General features: G+C 33.9%; 2 protein-coding genes across 3 annotated transcripts in view; one reads left to right on the top strand and one right to left on the bottom strand.

The window, feature by feature from the left end:
• Golgin104 (Golgin 104) overlaps window positions 1–4,966 on the top strand; it is a 67,496-nt gene extending 62,530 nt beyond the window's left edge. For both annotated transcript variants that reach the window (XM_067273341.1, XM_067273340.1), the window contains one exon: window positions 4,745–4,966. In XM_067273341.1, coding sequence (XP_067129442.1) covers window positions 4,745–4,840 — 96 coding nt within the window. In that variant the 3' untranslated portion in view covers window positions 4,841–4,966. The remainder of the gene's footprint in view (window positions 1–4,744) is intronic.
• Window positions 4,967–4,969: 3 nt separating this feature from the next.
• Gpat4 (Glycerol-3-phosphate acyltransferase 4) overlaps window positions 4,970–21,509 on the bottom strand; it is a 38,924-nt gene continuing 22,384 nt past the window's right edge. The window contains exons 5-15 of the mRNA XM_067273361.1: window positions 11,104–11,158; window positions 10,962–11,027; window positions 10,825–10,899; window positions 10,660–10,749; window positions 10,494–10,587; window positions 10,303–10,418; window positions 10,139–10,194; window positions 9,982–10,067; window positions 5,672–5,800; window positions 5,527–5,606; window positions 4,970–5,454 (exon numbers count right to left, since the gene is read on the bottom strand). Coding sequence (XP_067129462.1) covers window positions 5,367–5,454; window positions 5,527–5,606; window positions 5,672–5,800; window positions 9,982–10,067; window positions 10,139–10,194; window positions 10,303–10,418; window positions 10,494–10,587; window positions 10,660–10,749; window positions 10,825–10,899; window positions 10,962–11,027; window positions 11,104–11,158 — 935 coding nt within the window. The 3' untranslated portion in view covers window positions 4,970–5,366. The remainder of the gene's footprint in view (window positions 5,455–5,526; window positions 5,607–5,671; window positions 5,801–9,981; window positions 10,068–10,138; window positions 10,195–10,302; window positions 10,419–10,493; window positions 10,588–10,659; window positions 10,750–10,824; window positions 10,900–10,961; window positions 11,028–11,103; window positions 11,159–21,509) is intronic.

The following is a 21,509-nucleotide window of genomic DNA, read 5'->3' as shown; positions in this document are numbered from 1 at the left end:
CAATGTATAGCAATAGTTGCTCGTGATGTCATTTTTGCTGCAGTCTTGCTACACAAAGAAATGTGGCCAAAGCAATTTTTGGATGTACTGAACATGGTTCATCATGTGTGTGCATAACCATGCTTGAATTCCGAAACCCAAAAACTTACCATGGAGATGAACCGTCAAGAACCTTGTCCTGGATTCGATTTGTTGTCTTTCTTCCAAATAGAAAAATTTGATAACAGCTAGAATTTATTTTTCTCCATATATGAACAGGCACACAGGGAATCTCACTTCAATGCTTGTAAAAACTATTGTAACTATTAGCCAGATTGATGTGAAATTTGGAGTCAATACATGCGTGGGCTAATGCAACATGGGAAAAATATTTCCAAATAAAACACTCTCTAGTGATGCTTCTGCAAACTTTTCAATCCACTCTTGTAACAGGAAGTCTTCTTTCTATTTAGTGATTTTCAGTAAATTGTCTCAATATTTGATTGAAAATTTTCAGTTTTTATTCATTGTTAAAGCTCAGTTTTATTGTTTTTTTTTATTCTGGACTATTTTACACTATAGTATTTTCTTCAGAAATAGTGCAGCAATTTTTTAATCATCAAAAAGTTGACGTTTATTTAACCTAGAGAAGTTATGACAACAATGGCACATTGAGACAATATACTTAGAAATTTAAAGAATATCTGGGTCAGTACTGAACTTTACTTTAGATCAAATACTTTCTCAATGGATCTAATTAACTAGATGTTATGTTGAAAAGAAAACCAAAAAGATGCAAAACTGAGTTAGTTTTTACTCAACAATCACCAAGTCAACCAACCTTCGTATATGAATGTCTATATCAGTTTATAGTTTGGAACTAGAAAGATCTTGCAAGATCTCTATTTGAGAAAGTTTAATAAGACTATTTTATAAGATTTACTGAAATTAAAAAAAATGATAGTGATGATGAGATTTGTTTCATCTCAATAAGTAATCTATTTTGGAAAAATATACAGGTATCCTTTGTTGCTACCACATGTATCAAAATCATGTTGATCAAATACAGTGGTACCTCTGTACTCGACCAAACAATCATGAGTGCTAGAGAAAAATTTTTTTAATCAAATTTTTGGTTAATAAGTTTTCTATGATAAAAATGTTAAAATGAAATATTATTGTCACCCATTATTAAAATTATTGTTGGCATTACATTGAGGAACAAAGCTTAGCAAAAACATTAAATAAAAGAAACTTGTGAATAGTCTTATGCTATAATTTTCATGTTGAGTTTTACCTTGTGACACAAGATTACTGGAACCAACTTTCATGTTTTTGCTGAGTTTTCCTTTCAACCTGGTTCCATCAGTTTATGGGATTAAGTATTTTGTAGTTGTCAATAGAATAATTTATGATAATTCTATAATGTGATATGTACAGAGGTGAAAATAAAATCATAACTGACTAATAGGCTGAAATTTAAAAGTCATGCAACTTGTTGCTGGTTTTTTTTTTATTATAATTGATATAAAACAATTGTGTGGAACCATCTAAATCTCATTTTTAAAAGGCTTAATTTTGAGGGTACAGATGAATTTCATAAAAATTTGCAAATGCTAATAGAGAGGTATTGGACTTGATCGTCTCTTCACCCCCTCAACACTTAATAGCATTAATGCCCCTTATATATAAGCTACCATGCAAAACTTCATGTCATCATGTCAACTTGACTCACTTTTCCATTTTCTTTGGGTTCAGACCTTAAAACATGGAGATGTGTCAAATTTGACTGTCCAAGTTGTTTGCAAAATTCCTCTACTTTCCTGGCTATTATGTATACACAACAAGGGAAAATAAAATGGACATAATCTAATTAATGCATGTTTTATCATTGCTTATGAGATAAAGGCTATCGCATTTTGAACTTTTTGCTTCAAAAAGAAGGCCATTTGTGTTGCTAAACTTTGTTGCTAGGTGGTGTCTTAACACTCCTACTCAGAGATGGACGCATGCCAGCTAAGGCAGTATTCCCTGGATAAGATTTTTTTTTCTATTTAAAATCAATGTTATAAGACTTGAAAAATTTTATAAATTTATAAAAAAAATATAAAACAAAAATATGATTAAAAAACATCTAAATTTCTTTAAACACAGTTAAAGATTAGATGATAGAATCATAGGCAGTGCTTCTTTCAAATCAATATACAAAAACATGTTAGGAGTATTTTAATCTTTGTCGGCAATATTTGATAAAAAAAATACAAAATCTGATTTTATTAATCATTTATAAGAAAGCATTTGTCATTTAAAACTAATTAGTGCTATGCCTTCTGTTTTTTCAATTTGCCATATTATTATGATTATTTATTTACATTTTAAAAATCATATATTGACGGAATAAATAAACCAGGCAAAAGGATACACCCAGAATAACTTAAAATATGGATAAACGAGATATGAGAAATTGCTCCTTTAACAAAATTATTTAAATAAGCTGCTTTATGTGGGAAGGAATGAAGGAATAATCTTTAAAATTTATATCCTGAACTTATTAACGAAGAAAGAATGTCAAGGATAAGTCAGTTTATTACAAACAAATGGATATCATCACATATATTAACTCTGTGCCTTCTGTTTCACTTAATTTTTTAAATTCAGCAATAATAAAACAAAAATACCACGCCCTTACTCACTTTCCAACCATGGTGTATTTACACCAATTGCGTTCCGTCACATCACGTGATTCAGAATACACTACTCGTATATACTGTAGACAAGACATTTCACTTTACAGAAATGACAGGTACAGTACAATATTGTTACATAAAGTAACTTTCTCAAGGGAGTAATATTTCCTTTCACTTGTGTTCTCCATAAACGAGTACACATTTTCTCTCATATAGATCAGAATAAACATACACGAGCGTTACTCGTAAGCAACACTATATACGAGGCACTAAGCTTTTTAAACCCATTGCAATGCTCAGGATTAGGGGTGTAGTAGCACCCCTGCCAGCCACCGTGAGAAACTGTTGTCCCCCTGCACATTCTCAAAATGCAATAGCAACAGTTTTATAAATACTTGAAAAAATAAAAGCAGCCTGATGATTTGATCACAAAAACCTAGTCATGTGATAGCCCACTTTTAATAATTTGAAAATTAGATTCTCATTGAGTATTTATAAAATAATACCTTCAAAAGAGCTATTAAACATTGTGATTGTGTGGCAGCTTGGTGTCACTATCCTCTCTTCTTGTAAAATGCTGATTTCATAAGTCCAAAACAAGCCAGTGAATTTATTTAAAATTTAAGATGTCCATAGTACTAATCATGAATATTTTAAAATTCATCCAAATTGGTTCATTGGTCTTGGAGATATAATGTTGGGTCAAAATTGGCATTTTAATGTTTTTATAGTATGTTCAGCTCCACACACATTGAGTGTTACCATGCTCTAAGATAAAATCTATATTAAATAACTAAAGGTAATTTTTAAAATGAACACCAGTATGAATGATGAAACATAAGTATCAGACTTATGGATTCAGAACTAACTAATGTGGTGCTTGTATCTATCAGTTTTGGCTGCATTTTTTCCAAGTTATTAAATTCTGTTTTTAATTGTTCTCTCACTACCTACATATGTTTCCTAGCATTCTTAGCATGGGCACTGCAGTGTTGGTGGTACGGATGAAATAGTCATTATAAATATAAAAGTCACACCATTTGACAGTTATTACAAACACAGATAAAAATTAATTGATTTAAGAAATTAAGAAAAAAAAGTTTTTTTTCAACTTCACAGTTAGTTTAACCATTGTTATTTTGTCTGTACCGCATTTTATTGGAGACAAAGACTATTGGGTTTTATCCTCATCATTCTTTATTCCACTATGCATTTCGGGTGCAATCTTTTTTGTCTATTAGTCCAATCACCATGGACTAATCACTGCAGCAAATTCCAATGCATAATCGATAAAAAAAGCGTAAAAATAATCCACAAAGAGAAGGACAACTATTTACGAAAATTCAAAGAACACTGTTTAAGTTTATGATGGTGTTTTTATTAACTATTGCAAAGTGTTCTTTGAATTTTCGTAAGTAGTTGTCCTTCTCTTTGTGGATTATTTTTACGCTTTTTTTATCGATTATGCATTGGAATTTGCTGCAGTGATTAGTCCATGGTGATTGGACTAATAGACAAAAAAGATTGCACCCGAAATGCATAGTGGAATAAAGAATGATGAGGATAAAACCCAATAGTCTTTGTCTCCAATAAAATGCAGTACAGACAAAATAACAATGGTTAAACTAACTGTGAAGTTAAATCAATAAAAAAACTTTTTTTTTAAAAATTAAAAGAAATTGATATTTAAACAATATAAAAAAAACCGCACCATTAATATCTAATACTTACATCAGCAATTTTTGATCTATAAACCATTTAATGCTTGTTTCATCAGTGGTTGCAGATTGAGTCCCAGCTGAACCAGTTACACAGTTAAACTACACAAGAATTGTGACATTTTGGCATATGGTTTGAGATAGGAAGGGGAAAATCAGACCTGAAATTTCTATGATCAATATTGGGCCATATTTTTTGCTATAGCAGTCTCCCCAAGAAACAAACTGAACATTACCTGATTAATAAATCTGTGCACAATTTTTAACCAACTCATTCTGATCAGAATTGCTGTGTAAATGAGATCTATTAAATACTTTAATTTTCAATTTCATAGTTTACTAAATATTTTTGTTTAACAGGAAAATATTAACACACTGGGTGAAGAAATTGCTCGTGTTGTCAAGGAGCATCGGACTCTCCAAACTCAACTTGCAAAATACAAAAGTGGCAAATAAGCCAACTGTAAAATAAGAATCAGAAAAAAAATTGTACAGTATTTTATGCTGCATTGTCTGTTAAATTTTATACAACTGTATTAATCATGTAATTTTGCTTGAAGATAATAAAGGATTCAACCACTACTATTCTTGTTTTTTTTTTAAACAAATGATTTAATGAGTACAGTTAACAATTTTCAGTTAGCTTAATTTAGCACCAAATAATTGAGAGAGAACCTTAAATTGGTCCCACAATTTACAGAATAGTTTAGTTCTTGAAAGCAGCAGTTGTTACAAAATTTTTGGACAAAATTTTCAAGAAACGTTGACTAGATAATTTTGCCCTTGTTTTTAAAATACAGTAACTAATGCTTGGGAAGATAAAAAATATGGAATCTTTACAATGTACCATAAACACAATATGTATGTATGAATGATTTTGGATAAAACAGTTTTTGGCATTTTCCGATTCACTTAGACTGACAGTTGTTGATAATCTTTTCACAAGACTATTAGCAATATTTTCAATTTGTGTTTGTAGACATTATTGAATTTTTAATCTTTTGCTATATTCTACTTGTTGCTGTTCTTTCCACTCTGTTTTTACTTTCATCCTTTTGAGTTGTCCATCCCTGAAATAACAAACTTATAATTACATTGACATTCGGGATAGTATCTGTGACAGCAAGTAGTAAATGACATACCACATTAAATCGACAAGGCCACCCTGTCTTGAAATTTCTGCTTTGACTCTGTTAGCAAAATCTATGGCACTTTCTTCAGGCTAAACAAGTAAACATAATTCATATATCAAACCAATTTAAAACAGAAAATATCTGAAAAACTTACTTGTCTTGTCATTGGTGGTAAGTACCAAACATCACAAACAATAGCCCAACTAGTCATCATCATAAGTAAATAATGTACATAGCCTTGCTGACTACTATTCCAAAAAGCATCTCCAAATTTGGAATCATACTAAACAATTAAAAAACAATCTAAATTTTGATTCTTATTTGCAATTAACATGATCTTTAAACTTAACAACCAGTAAGTAATTAAGAATGCAGGTTATTATCAGGTGAAGAACATAATTGTACAATACTCAAATTTTGGTTGTGTTGTAGTCATGTGCATTTAAACAGTAAAATTTAATAATAAATCCAGATCTCTCCTCATCCTGTTGTTTGTATATGGCAATGTAACAAATGGGTGCCCACCCATTTGTTACGTTGCCATATACAAACAACAGTCTACTGAAATGCCTCTCAGTAGACTGTAACACCTTAAATAGGTGCTAATTCCTCAAACATGAAGAAAAACCTGGTGACTCCATATGGCCAGCTCTTTGGTAAGGTGCCAACCCATGAGTAATGGCACAGTGGTTTTATTCACTCTACCATGGGCAAAAGTTTTGACCAAATAACAATAACAAGGTTTGGATTTTTCTTTGTCATTGGCAAAAGCAAAAAATCACTGACCTTGCTGCATCACAATTATATGTAGTGTCATTTGTTGTTGAAATAGTGCAAAGAACAGGATGTCCTTTCAGTCATTTTCACTTATAAAAGGACATTACAATTTTCTTCATTCTCACGATTTAAAACACATGCTGAATAAATTTGCAATTTGAGAATAAAAATTAACTGTGTGTGGGGTAACTCACTGAATGCCACCATAAGGAAAATGATATACAGTGGAACCTCGGCTTAATGAGCATAATTTGTTCCAGAGTCTTACTCATAATGTGATACACTCGTTAAGCGAAACAATTTTTTCCATAGAAATTAATATAAAATACGATAAAACATTTAATGCATTCCACACTGAAAAAATGCTTATGTATAATGTTTATTCAAAAAAAATTGTACAATATACACTGTTAAGGAGCGTGATTAATCATTTCTTCTAGCGCGGAATGAAACATCCTGGAATGAGAATTCGATTTGCAGAAACAAAAAAAAAAAAAAAAAAAAATCACTAGTATGTTTGATAAACACTCCAAACGATATGCCAAATTCTTAGGTTATGTAAGTGCTATAATTACCGTATAACTCGGCAGATAAGACAATAGTTGAATCATGAAAAAAAAAGCCCCCAAAATCCGGGTTTGTCTTATAGGACAGATATATAAATTTACATCTAATTTTTTTGTAAATTAAAACCATTATAAAAAACAAACTAATTATTTACTAGTAGAGAGTAGGGCATGTGCACAAAATAAAATAGCCCATACGACGTTTTTGTGAATAGTCGAGGTCATTACCCAAATGCCGAATCTGTGGAAATGTTTGCAACAATCGCAAGGCAGTGCTTCCAGATGCAAGAAAATAAAATGTGTTCATTTGAAAATTTTCAAATAGGACATAATTCTGTATACACTAAACAGTATTATTGTTCAATGATGATCACTGATCTAAACTAAATTCATAGGCTGTTGATAGTTTGGGGGTTGTCTTATAGGACAGATATATGCTAAAACTATAAAACTTTGACGAAAATTTATACCTCGTCTTATCTGACGGTCATTTTATCTGCCAAGATATATGGTAAATATTAGAAATTAATTAATTTGACTAGAGGTAGGCAGTTATGTTTCCATCTTGTATTAAAAATTAACTATTTATAATTATTAAATTTAATTCAGACATTTCTAAAATTTAATTTGGAATCGGCCATTAAATTTAATGACCCAAGAATTTGGCATATCGTTTGGCGTGTTTATTATATAATGGGCTATGGTTGTTGATGTTTATAAGTAATAAGTAGTTTGTGAACACAAGTTTGGAAAAATGTGTGATCACAAGCAACACTAAGATGCTAGTGGAACAAGTGCTAAACACAGACTGATGGAGCATGCCACACGTGCACAATTTGAGATTTCCCCTCTCCATCACTCATTAAGTGAGGCAAACTTTTACAATTTGTTTTGCGAGATGCTCATTAAGCGAGGTTCCCCTGTATTTGGAAAAATGAGAATCAAATGAAATGCTGCCATGTGATTTGAAAATAGTTTTATAACTTAATGGATATAACTAAGTATACTTAAACTGTATTAATATAAAACTGATTGAGATGATACAATAAAGTTATTTTGTGATTTGATACAAATTTTTTAAAAGGCACTACTACAAGATGATTTCCTTGTAAAGGGCTGAGCAATACATCTGTAACAAGTAATTTGCAGAAACAGTTCATTTACAGTTTAGTGCTTAAAGCAACAGACTTCACTATTATAAACTGAAGGTGAAAGTGATGCTGGTCTTTTATTACCATTCCAAAGATTAGACATTTTACCTATTAGATTTAAATAATACTTTACTTGTAGTACCGTCTGAAAGTGAAGGTGTAAAACTTGAATGTGCTAATCAGACTTATTCTTTTCTTATGTTTCTGGGACAAAGCATGACACAAGATGTGCAGACGAAATACCATGTTTTCTAATGTGCAATCAAATCTACTGTAATGTGCATCAGATTTTTGAGATGTCAAAATCTAAAAAGTTTGATATATAGTTTGCAAATGTACTAACATTGTTTAAATACAGTAACATTTTTCAGCTGTGATAATAAATGCATTTTTTAAAAGCATTTTTTCATGTTTATAGTGCTTCCTGACATCTACACTTTCAAATGCATTCCTTTATGATTCCATCATCATGGAAAGAGGATCTGCAGACCAATACAAAAAACCAGTCAAAATTACTGTAGGATCAATGTTTTAACAGCAAGATATCACATCAGTATGGCACAATCATGAAATTTACCAGATACTTAGTATCACACTGAAAAATTTACATACATGTTCTTCAGCATAGTAGATATCACTCTGCTTAAACACAACTTTATAAAGAGATTCATCTGCAAGACATCATTCAGCTTGCTGTAGTTCAGAAGACCATCAAATTGTTCCAAAACAAAAATTAAAACCAAAGAAGCAAGAAGGGTGTATACCATGTCTATGCAGATATCATAATAAGTTACATGTGAATTACCAAGCGAGTGAAGAGCAAGCAATGCAAATGAGACTGCATTAAGTCAACTTTGAGCCTGATTCTAATATGCGTACCATTTTTGAGACTAGAAAAATTCAAAAAGTGCATATTAAAATTGAGAAAACATGGTACTGTACTTGCACTATAAGCACATGGCAGAGTGGTTAGAAAAGACAAGGTGCCAGTGTTGAACCAAACAGAATGTTTGAGAGCTGCAACATTTTGTTCTTGAAGGAACATTATGTACAACACAAAAACAATTCAATGATTTGTACTCATTATGAGGAAGCAAATATGTCATAATTGCAAAATATGTTAATCCAAGGACCAACAACTTGTCATGCAAGCAAATACAAAAAAAAAAAACAAGTCATTATGACAACTGAAAGCAAGGGAAAAAATGTTGTAATATCTGTAGTTTAATAATTCATAGTTGCTGCTCCATTAATCACCTAAGGTGTGTTTGGAAATTGTAACCGGTGTTAATGCACCCCTAGTCTAGACAGTTTGACACCACATTATTTGTTTTTGGGAAATAATTTTTATAAATTTTTCATATCTGAATGTTAAAGATTGAATTCTGACCTACACAATTATTTGATCCTATTGCTGAGCATCAAACACAAGACCGTGTTATTTATTAAACACGGATTGATCCTATTGCGTTGACTCAGTTATGAAGATGAGGAAGATGTCAATAAAAAGAGATTTTGAAATTTGCTCCGATGATGAGTTTTTTGCAAAATGCTTAGAATATGGGAAGAATATTTCTTGAGGAGCAAAGACAAATCAAGGAATGAATAGAACAAATCTCTATAAACATTAAAAAAGCTGCCCATCAATCAGTATGGAAACTGAATTTTTGTAAGAATAGATAATGAACTTCCTTACTGTTCTCTATTCCATCTTCAAAATTATATTTGTAGCAGTTTTTAAGCATTTTTATTAATTTCAAGAATTTCACCACATTATTGTTATATTCCAAATTGAATATTACCTAAGTATTTTTACTTTCAGATTACATCACTGATATGCACACTTCATAAATGTTCTTCTGAACCTGATATTTTTGATCACTTAGTGGAAAACAAAATCCTTTGTTTTCCACTAAATTTGTTGGTTGGAAATTAACTCAAATTGACTAATAGGTTGTTTTATTTCATACCTTAATTGCAGCAGGATATATTGTTCCTCCAACTTCAAAACTTCCTTTTTTAAACATCATGACTGAAGTGTTATTGATACATGTTCCTGTCAACAGAGAAGAATTAAATAAGTTTTGTATAAAAATATTTTTGAAATGATACTTTATTTTGAATTACCTTCTGGAAATATTAAAATAGGCAATTTCTCAGGATCTTCTACATGTTCGCTTAATCTAAGGAATTTACATTCAGATAAAATGAAAGATAATTTTTAAAAATTTTCAAGGTAAGTTATTTCATTAAAAACATTCTAAACTTTATTTAAGTAATATGAAATTTACCTCTTTGTAACTACTGCTCGGTCTTTCATTTCAAACCGTTCAAACCAAATGTGTGAAGTTGCCCGAGCCAATGCTCTTTGAAGAACTCCTAGGAATCCTCCTTGACGTTGTCCAACCTTATATATTTAACAACAAATAATTAACATATTAGTAAATATTGACATAGTTTATAAAACAGCTAAAACACTTGCCAAGGCATAACAATTGTCACTAGCCAATATCACAACATCAATTGGAGATGTATGATTAGCAACACATATTCCTCCTCCCTTTGCTCTGTTTTCTCTAATCATAATGAGGAAAAAAATTATCACCGTCTCAAATTTCAATTAATAATATTCTCTCTCATTGATTTACCTGTTATGATAAGTCACAATAGCAGAGAAAGCTCTTCCCAAAACACGAAAACACATTAAACTAACATGCCAATACAAAAATCTTTTTACTCTGTCAATCAAATCAAGCTAAAGATTAATATTTTAATAATAAACTGGAAAATTGCAAAAATTTTATTAACTTTACCTTCCTTCGGGAATACAACCAATCAATGCCGTACACATGACCAGCCATCCGACGCCAATAAATGTAATTAAAATCCTACAATAAAAATTTTTTTAATATATAATAATAAAAATGATACCAGAAAGAGTTATTCTTACCTCGAAGGAAGCAGAAGAAAATATCTTAGCAAGAATCCTAGTCCCCATAATATTGTTAATCTTAAACTAAGAATTGAAAGTAAATGAATATTCTATGATAAAAAATATAATTTTGTAAATAATATCTTATCTATTTTCATACCTAATATAATGATAGTTTTTATTAGTTCTTGTTAGTAAATTCCAAGAACGAATTTCTGAAATCAAAAAAAGAAAAACAAAAATTAATGGTTTGTTTCTTAAAATAATTAAAACTTGGTAAAATTGACATTCATAATATTTTCTTAAAAATTTACTTTGTAAACTATGCTAAATTAGATTTTTTTCTCAAATACATGAGTCAAACGAAACTTAAAATCTGATTAGTTTTGTAGCTAAAATCATAAAAGTTCAATATTTTTATTTGAAAAATGTTTAAAAATAATTGTCAATGGCAGAGAGAAGATTTAAACTATCATCATTTGCTATTGAATTGAATTAAGATTTAAAAACCATCATATCTGGTACTTGATATCCAAAAACAATCACTAATATAGTGTGTGTATCTGTTTTCTAAATAATACATCCAGATGTGTACTAAAATCTGGCTCTTAAGTTTGTATTTGCGGATACTTTGTAATGAACAATATTTACAATTTGATCATATTTATATATCAGATAAGCTTGTAGTCTGATTATTTCGCTAATTAAAAATTATGAAGATATTTGAATATTTTCGGTGTGTTTTTCTACAGAATCTATTACATATTCGTCCTAAATTCTTTTTATTAATTAATGATTGTTAATGCTAGTTGTATCATTACTTGCATAATAAAAAAAATCATTTGAAAACAATGACAATTTGATCTTTAATTGTAACTGTACTGTATTTTTTGTGTGTGTATAAAACTGATGCTCTTAGACAAATTAGAAATTAACATTTCTTATCAAATGCAGATTTCTGCAGATCTTGATAGTACATAAATTCAAAAATAATGGAGAAAAATTTCAGTCTTGAAGATCTTTTCAGGCACTATGATGAAGTATCTCAAAATATCTTCATGACTAACATTGTACAGTACACTAGTGTAATTATGAAGAATATTGTTTGGCATGATGGTATTCATTTCATGACCACCACTATATCAAACAATATTCTTCATACAAACAAAATAAGCATACAAAAGTTAAATTTTAAATAGAATGTTCTATTCATGGAACATTTTCTATACTATAAATGGTTTTAAGAAACCTGATGGCCTAAAGGAGTAGGCTGAAAATGTTAGTGAATAAAAAAAATATTCTCTCAGCAAATGAAAAGGTGTGGTCGAAAATTTGTACACAAACTAAAATTTTTATATGGATTCTTTCACTGAAAACTTCAATCATCATTCTAAAAGAGTGAATTTTTTTTGGAAAATATCAAATCATAACATTAAAAGAATATTTGTTTGGCATGAAAACATGAAAGTATATGCTGGTAAGTAAGTACAGTAGAGCGTCGATAAGTGGAACGTCGGTAAGTGGAATGGCCGGAAAGTGGAACGATTTTCAGTCTGACTGTGTCGTGCTGAATCGAATGTTTTTGATACTAAATTTACTTCTAAAGTATAATTTTCATGTTTTTTATATTCTTTAATATATTTATTTTGTTTGTACAAAATGTAGAAATAATTTTTAACGATACGATAGCCTCGATGATTATTATAAAAATTTTCGTTAGGCTTAAAATCGACGAAAATTCAACACGAAGCGACACGCAACGGAGAAAAATTCAACAGGAAGCGATACGCAACGGAGAAAAATTTGAACATCGGACAGGTTAATGTATTTTTTCGTACAAAGTCGGAAACTGGAACAAATCATTAACTGGAAGGACCCCAGTCCCCAATTGGTTCCACTTATCGACGCTCTACTGTATAGCAAATCAAATGGTGTGCTAACATCTACATATGAAGTAAAAACATGTCACAGGATTTCGTTTCAAATACTAAAATCCTTTTAAAAAAACAATTTTCACTTTTTAAAGTTCTACAGAAATCAATACACTAGATACAAATATGTATTTAATATAATTAACAAAAAATTAATTTCATAATCTTTCTATACATTATTGTTAAATATAATTATAAAATTTATCATTAACCGAATATGCTCAACTTTATGGGAATTAAAAAATAAGAACTTAAATGCAGTTTTTCAAATTTTTAAAGTATTGATGTAAATAAGCTTCAAATTGACATCATTGATTGAATATTGGAGCCCACCAGTGGATAAAATCACTGAACACTGGTAGTTCGTCTTGGGTTTGTTCCTCGTCAATGGACTGTCCACAGTTTCCGGTTTTCTTCATGTTTAACATCTAAATAGAGGATAGTTTACATAGAAAGGGGGAGATGCCTCCCAGGAGGCATCTCCCCTTTGCAGATCACCCATTGTCACATGGTCATAACCAATTAAGTCAAACCATTGCTTGATTATGATTTACAATAACCAGAACTATGAAGTCCACTAAAGCCTAAATCTATTTCTTACTTCTCTGAATAATGCCAGGAGTTTTTAAATTAAAAAAATAAAATAAATATGGATTATATTACTTTTATCATGTGTTTGTTGAAAATGCAACTTAAAGCTTTTGTCACTTATGAAAATTAATTTACAATTGGCCATATTTATACTGTAAAATAAAAATGAAGAATACACACTACTATTACTTTGTATTCTTGCATCAAATATTGGATGTATGTTTTGATGTATATCATTTTTACATTTTATCTATTTGTATAAAATTGTTTACAAAGTGAAAAAATTCTAGTATGCAGATTTGATTCTGAATGCTGTAGAAAAACATTGATATATTTCTTTACTGATACTTTGTATTATACTGATTAATTTCATAATAGTGTTCTCAATTCTTTGTTTCACACTGAAAAACTCAACATTTTGTGATATCAATCTCTATCCTCTTAGAAGAATTTGATTTATATTAAACATTTATCTTAAAGTACCAAACTTTTTTACAAAATTGAATATATATTCAACTGTTTTTTGTAGAAAGAAAATATGACAAAAACCAAATGTAATATTATCCTGTTAAATATTTATACTGTTGTGAAGTTATTAAATTGTCGTGGCTATTAGAAAAAAACTATACCAAAATCTAGTCAAAAGATATATTTCAAAAAATTTTGGAATGCATTAAATAGAATTGAATGATAAACATTCATTTTTATTGCTTTATACAAATTACAAAGAATAACTAGGACTGTAATTGTTACTAAATTTTTGCATAGTTATAATAACTATTGTTCCTAATAGATAAAATGCAAATAAATTTATTATTATTTCAGCTCACCAATAAATTATTTCAGATTTTTAGGCAAACATAATTGATTTCCTTAGCAAATAAAAATCAAAAAATTGCTTTGAGACAAAAATTTGATTAGAGAAACAATTATGTCTTTATAATATCTTTCATAGTTGCAAAGAATCAAAACTTGCAACAGCTGTCAGAAATATTAATGATTAAATCATAACTTTTAAGCATAAAAAAAGCTGATTTTAATGAAAGAAAAATCAGACTATATATATAATATATATATCAACCAAACTAGTAGTTACCGGCCAAACTAGTTTGGCGTAAAATCAGGTTTTGCCGGTAACACACACACAGTCCGTTTCAAAATTATAAACACACTCAACATTTTTCAATAACAAAAGCATTAACTATAGTAATGTATTTATTATATTAGTATGTTGTTTATAACATCAATTTAAACATTTTCTGAAATTTTTAGAGCAATCTGACAAAATTATCACAGATTTTCAATTTTTGAGTGTTTCAAAAGCATAAACACAGGTGCATAAAATTAGTATAATAATTTTCTTATTAATTATTGGTTTAATTAGTTGTCACCAGCGGGGAGTATCACTCATTATTAAAAACAGCACCAATTTTAAATGGTTTTTTTGTGATTTAAAACAATGTCTCGTGGAAAAACACTAACAGAGTTGGAAATATGAAATTTACCAACTAAAAAGATCAGGACAATCTCTAAGACAAATTTTGGCAGCTATAAATCAATCTACACATGCTGTGAGAAATGTGTTAACTCAGGGTGAAAATTATGGCAGAAATAAGCAATGTGGAAGGCCTAAACTCCTTACATCTAGAAATGAAAGAAAAGTTTTTCAGCTATTGACAGTCAAGAAGTTGTCTGTCAGAGAAGCAGTACAGTTGTTATGGCGAGTATGGGCCGCACTCACAAGTAAGAGGTATAGCCCCATAGCGAGAAGCAGAAAGAAGGGGGTAAAGGGGTTTGAAGAGGTTAGAGTGAAGGAGAAATAAAGGTGGATAGGATAGTTTGAAGATATCAGGGGTTTAAGCAGTGCAATTAATGGACATAAACAAAATTATATACAATCAGTCCAGTATCTTGATGTCTCTAGCGAACTTTGTAAGTGCTTTAAAAATAGTCCTGTTGCTAATGAAGGTCTTAAAATGGCAGGGCCACAGTTCATTCGCTTTGTGTACTGTGTTGATTAGGTCTTTCCTTTGGGGAAAGTAGAGGGGGCAGTGGTAAATTATATGCTCTGGGTTTTCATCCTCATTCATGGAACACGTGCAGATCTCGTCAGATTTATGCAAAAACCTCCTTAAGTAACTACGGAAGTTGCCGTGTCCAGTCAAAAGTTGGGTAATCCGGTAAGAGGGAACCAGATGCTTATAGCTGCTCCTTTGGAGAACGTCTGGGAGGAAACTGTAGGTGAGCCTGCTTGTTTGGCTGCTGTCCCACCTATCTTGCCAGCATTTCCAAGTATGTTTGCGGATGTTAATTTTTAACCAAGAGATGGGAGTAGAGGCAAAAGAGCAACTAGAAGTCCTATTGGGAGCAGTACGGGCCAAGAGATCCGCCCTCTCGTTCCCTTGTATCCCAGAGTGTCCTTTCACCCATATAAAATTAACTGAGATGTCTTTTCGGAGGTCGAGGAGCAGATTAATGCTGTCCTGGACAATGGACTGTTTGATGTTTAGCTTCTTGAGTTGCATCAGGGCGACTTTGCTGTCGCTCAGAATGGTAGCTGTGGAGAATTTGTGTTGGTTCTTGTTGTTAGTAATCCATAGTAGAGCTTTATGAATGGCCAGGGATTCTGCCTGGTTCGCTGTGCAGTGATTGGCCAGCCTAAAGTAAGCCTGATAGATGTTGGTGCCGTTAGCCTTAACCACTACAGAACAACCCACCCCTAGAGCAGACTTAGACCCGTCGGTAAAAAGACAGAGGCCTGTGGGTACTTCTGCACCTTCCATAGAGAAAAGTTCGTCAATAGAGATGCTAGGGTGGTAAATGTGGTGTTTGTGCTTATGGTCCAAGTTGAAAGTTGAAAGATGATCTGCAATGTTTGCTGCAGCTGGGTTGAGATCCAAGTGGTTCATAATACTATTAAAATGTTCTGTGGTTATAGAGCCAGCAGCTAGTTTAAGCTGGTGGAAAGTCCAGACCTTTTCTTTTATAATTAAGTCGATTGGTAGCAAGTTTGCGATGTTGAGGATAGCATCGGATGGTGCAGTTTTGTAGGCTTTAGTGATGGGTATAGTGGCAAGCCTTTGGGCAGAAAGTAGTTTTCTTCTTACGTGAACCTTAGAGACAGAAGTGCCCCAAATCTCAGAGCCATACGTCAAAATGGGCTCGATGACTGCAATGTATAGTAACCTACAAGCCTTGCTGTTATATCCCCATTTGTTCCTAGCTATGGAAGTGAGGGAGTGTAGGACCTTGACAGCTTTTTCATAGACATAATACACGTGCTGTTTCCAGGTGAGCCTATTGTCCATTATCACGCCCAAGTATTTAACTGTGTCAGTATTCCTGATCCTATTTCCATCCAGCCTGATGGTAGGCCTCTTTTGGAGGGGAGTAGTGCGTGGAAACACTATGCAGGTACATTTTTCATAATTGATCCTTAGTTTCATATCTTTAATCCACCTGGATATGGTCTGCAATATTTCATTGGCCCTAGCCTGAAGGACTTCCTAATTTCTATGTGTAATAGCAAGGACGGTGTCATCAGCATATCCTTGGAGCTTACAGTTGTAATCCTTGGGTATATTAGAGTGTATTTCCAAGAGACTGTTAAACATCACATTCCACAGAAAGGGCCCCGACCTCGAGCCTTGGGGGCACCCTCTATTAATGCCTTTCTGTAGATAAGTAGTGTTGTTACAGATGACCTTAATTTCCCTGTTGTAGAGATAACTCTTGATGAGATTGAAGATGTTTTTCGGACATCCAGTGTTATCAATTGCAGTGAGGATTGCTGGCCACCATGCATGGTCAAATGCACCTTGAAAATCAATAGTGATCAGCATGGTGTGCTCCCCTTTGCCTTTGGCATCCTGAATGTACTGAACAATGGAATCCAGAGCTGTGATGGTGCTTCTTCCTTTCCTGAAGCCATACTGGTTGGTGTTGAGGCAGTTGTTATTTTCACAATGATGTTGTAATCTGTTGATCATAAGGCCATCTAATATTTTGCCTATTACAGGGAGAAGGGAGATAGGTCTGTAATCTGAAGATTTCGTTGGTTTGTCACATTTCGAAATGAGTTTTATTGAAGCAGTTTTCCACAGAGGAGGGAAAAGACCCAGCTGGAGGCACTTATTGAAAATAACTGCAAAGGTGATTGGTATTGCTTCAAAGGCTAATTTTGCTAATTTAGGGTTTATGCCATCAGGGCCAGGTGCCTTCTTTAGCTTCAGCTTTGTAAATTCATGCACAATTTCTTGACAGGTGAAAGGGTCATCGTTCCAAGTTGAACTGTTGTAGCTGTTTTGCCGAATGGAAGTATGTATGTCACTGTCAGTAGATTGGTTGTCATCAGGGAAAAGATCACTAATGATGTGAGCATAAGTGTCACCTATAGAGTTACTATAGTCGTTAATGGTAGGGTGGAAGTTGTTAGGGATCCTTGTACTTTTAACCTTCCCTCTAGCAATATAATAGGGAGTAGACCAAGGTTTACCACTCCCTAATTTTGTACAAAACCCCCTCCAAGAGTCAGTGCGGGCTTTGTTGATATTGGTCTTGTAATTATTAAAAAGAGTCAAGTAATCCTGCCTCAAGACTTCCCGCCTCCTGGGATCTGGCTCCCTTCTAAACCTCCTCCTCGCCCTTCTGAGAGAGGCCCTTTGGGAGGAAAGCTCTTTAGTCCACCACAGAGCAGATTGCTTTACGGTTTTGATACTGGTAGCAGACTGATAAGCTTGGTGAATGATGTTATGTAATCTCTCAATAACCAGGTTCAGTACAGAAGAGTCCTCCGTTTCAGCAAAAGGCTCAGTATGCCAGTGAGTTTTGATGTACTCTTTGTAGCGCTCCCAATTTGTCATCTGCTTTATAGAAAGTCTCCTTATCATCCCAGGAAAGTTGATATTGGTTTCGATGTAGTTATGGTCACTCGCTGAGTGTACATCAAGCATGCTACAATGTAAACTGGTTGAAGAAGTAGATGGTTGACCAGGCACAAGTCCACCCAGCTCTCCCCTGTAGAGGAAGAGTAGGTGGGGAGGGTGCTACAGTTTATGGATTGGAAGTTCAGTCCATTGATAAGCTCGACCACCTTATAGCCCCCTAGGGTCTTCTATTGGGCTGTGCCACAGCTGCGACTTTGCATTAAAATCCCCGGATATGAGGACTGGGAGGTTACTAAGTTGATGGATTGTGTCATAAAGCTTATCCAAAGGGCAGGTAATGTCTTCATAGGGGGAGCAGTAAAAAGAGATTAGAACTAAAGAGATATTGTGAGTGCTGATAATAATGGTGGTGTAATTCCTGTTCGTATGTTGCGTCAGAAGTTGCGCATTGAGGTTCCTGTTGATGATGACTATACCAGATTTTGGGTTGTCCACAGAGTCCACATGATTAAAGGTGGGGAGACTGCCGAAGAGGGCGATTTTCCTTCTGAAGCAGTAGGGCTCTTGGATAAGCAGTATGTCTGCCTGGTGCGAGTTGGCCGTTTGCATAGCTTCCGTGGAGGCTGCCTTCGACTGTTGCAAGTTAATTTGTAGCAGTTTTAGGTCACAGTGAGAGGGGCTAATAGCCATAATTAGTTTGACGAATAGCTTGCTCCCTTATCCTTTGAGTGTGAGGACACTGAGTCAAAAGCGTTGTAATCGGTGTGCTGCCGACTCTGTGGAGGCAGACCTTTGTTAGCTGTTTTACAGGTATGCAGCATGGGGGTTTATCCTTTCTGTTGCATTCGTTGTACCAATGACTTTTAGCACAGTGGCTACAGATTTGATTGGCTGAGCAATCGCGGGCTATATGATGGTAGCCACAGCACATTTAGCACCGCATAATGTGGACATAATCATCTAGTTGAATGTTGGCCTAGGAAATTGAGATATGCTCTTCTTTAATTAATTGACTTCTTATAGGTGGAGTGGTGGAGAGCACGACGTGACGACAATTTTCCCGAGTATTACCTCTAGTAATGTCGGTGCTCACCTTTGTGGAAGACATAAATTCTTCCTTGCCAAACTGGTCCAGCGTTGCGTTTTGTTCGTAGATCATCTCTATGATGTTTTCTACCTCAACAGAGTATGGAACATTTAGGAGTATAACACGTGGGCGTCTGCCCTCGGAAATTTTTGTTCTCACATGCTGTTGAACTTCTGTTAACTCCTCGATGGCCTGTTCTAAGACCTTAGCGTCCTTTTTGTTTTTTGTACGGAAACAGATCCCATCTCCTCTGACTTCCTTAATAGCTGTGACTTTAATCTTTAATTTATCTGGCTTTATCTTGTTTGTTATCTCTTTTTGAATGTTTTTCATATTTACTTTAAGCCCTTCTTCCTCCTTAGGATAGACTATTAGTGCACAGCTACTTCCAGTACCTTCCTGCTTAATTTTATTACTTATTGACCTGGAAATCGCTTTGGTGGTTGTGATTACAGGAATAGTGGACTTAACCACTTCCAAGTATGAGGCATTTTTAATCCACATCTGCTGACCTTGCAGCGGGACGTTGCTTGGCACTGCTGGTGAAGACCACAGTTCTTTCAGGATGCCATACATCTGGTGTATGGCACCATACATTTGAGTAACTTTATCAACTATGTTCTTCCTCTCTTTTACTGATGGGTTTGATTTTGAAGGTCTGTTCAGGATTTTCAGGATCCATTGTAAGTGTTGGTTTGATTCCTGCAGTAGACTGTGCTCAACCGAGGCAACAGTGTCACCACCTGCAAGGGTCTCAGTTGGAGAGCAAGGCCTTGATGTAGAGATACCACTGCCCAAAGGAAAGACGGTTTCATCACCTGGCTCTACCATAGCTGCCACAGTGATGAAAATACTCCTGATAAATTGCCGAGAAACAGTCCAAAAAGTACCGAGAGTCAATAGTGGGTATGGGCCAGCAACAGAGACAATGACCCAAAACGAAGGTACACAGGATGAGCGTGATATAGCTGGTCTAGCTGAACGGCTGGACGCTGATTAGCCTTGAAGAAGCAAGTCCCTGTCCAAGACACCAAGCGGGCAATACACAGGAAAGTGTACCAGACAGTAAAGTAGAACGGTGAGCCGTAAAGCCCTACCAGGAAACCCACAACACAGAAACGCCGAACGGCAACTGCCAAGCCGAGAGGCGAAACCGACAGAGCACGAAAACTGGAACGAAAACCGAAGCGATCAAACTGTGTGACAGAGTGTGATAATGCACCAGGCACCAATAAACAGTGTCCGAAAAACAAAACTGGAGCCCGCAACACGCAAAACGCCAAACCGGCTAAGACGTGCCGAGTGGCTAGGCCGACCACGTGGCGAAGGAACAACCCTTTGTCCAACGGAAAAAATAATAACACGAACAACTCGGCGAGTATTCCTCGTATGTAAACGAAGAATTTACAGTATATAGATGGGCTGATGGGCTAACAAAACCCGTCAAGATTGCGAATGGATCTCAAACGGGGGGCCCGATGGGGGCCGACAAAAACCCAAGACTTTGGACGGTTAAAACTCGGAAACAAATTGACCGAATTGAGTAAAACTTGAACTCGCATTTAGCGGACGTAAAGGCAAATCTATCGATGTATAGTAAACCTATATCCGTACAGGGATCACAGAAAATCGCGATCGTAAACGGAGCCGAAGTTAACCACGTCCATACTTGTTCACAACCGGAAACTACCTTGTCAGAGAAGCAGCATCAACACTGCCAATTGCAGTTTCACCAGAAACTGTATGGAGATGTATGCATAATCATAAAAATGCCAAATTTACAAAAATGGCTGCCAAACCGAAATTAACACACAATTGCACAAAACAGCTAGATTAAAGTGGGCGAAAGACAAGATGACATGGAAAGAGGAGTGGAAACAAATAGTCTTTTCAGATGAAAAAAGTGGAATTTAGATGGACCTGACAGTTATAGTCACTACTGGAATGATTTGAGGAAGAACAAAGTCAGAATGAGCTGACAGCAAGGTGGAGGATCTGTGATGGTGTGGGAAGGATTTGGATGGGGAAGTAAAACAGATATTGTATTTATAGAAGGTAGAATAAATTCAAT

This window comes from Centruroides vittatus, unplaced genomic scaffold (genome assembly GCF_030686945.1).
Source record: "Centruroides vittatus isolate TY-2023 unplaced genomic scaffold, ASM3068694v2 contig_474, whole genome shotgun sequence".
Classification (NCBI taxonomy): domain Eukaryota; kingdom Metazoa; phylum Arthropoda; class Arachnida; order Scorpiones; family Buthidae; genus Centruroides; species Centruroides vittatus.
Note: the sequence above shows the minus strand (reverse complement) of the source record. Positions and strands in the feature narration are given on the sequence as shown.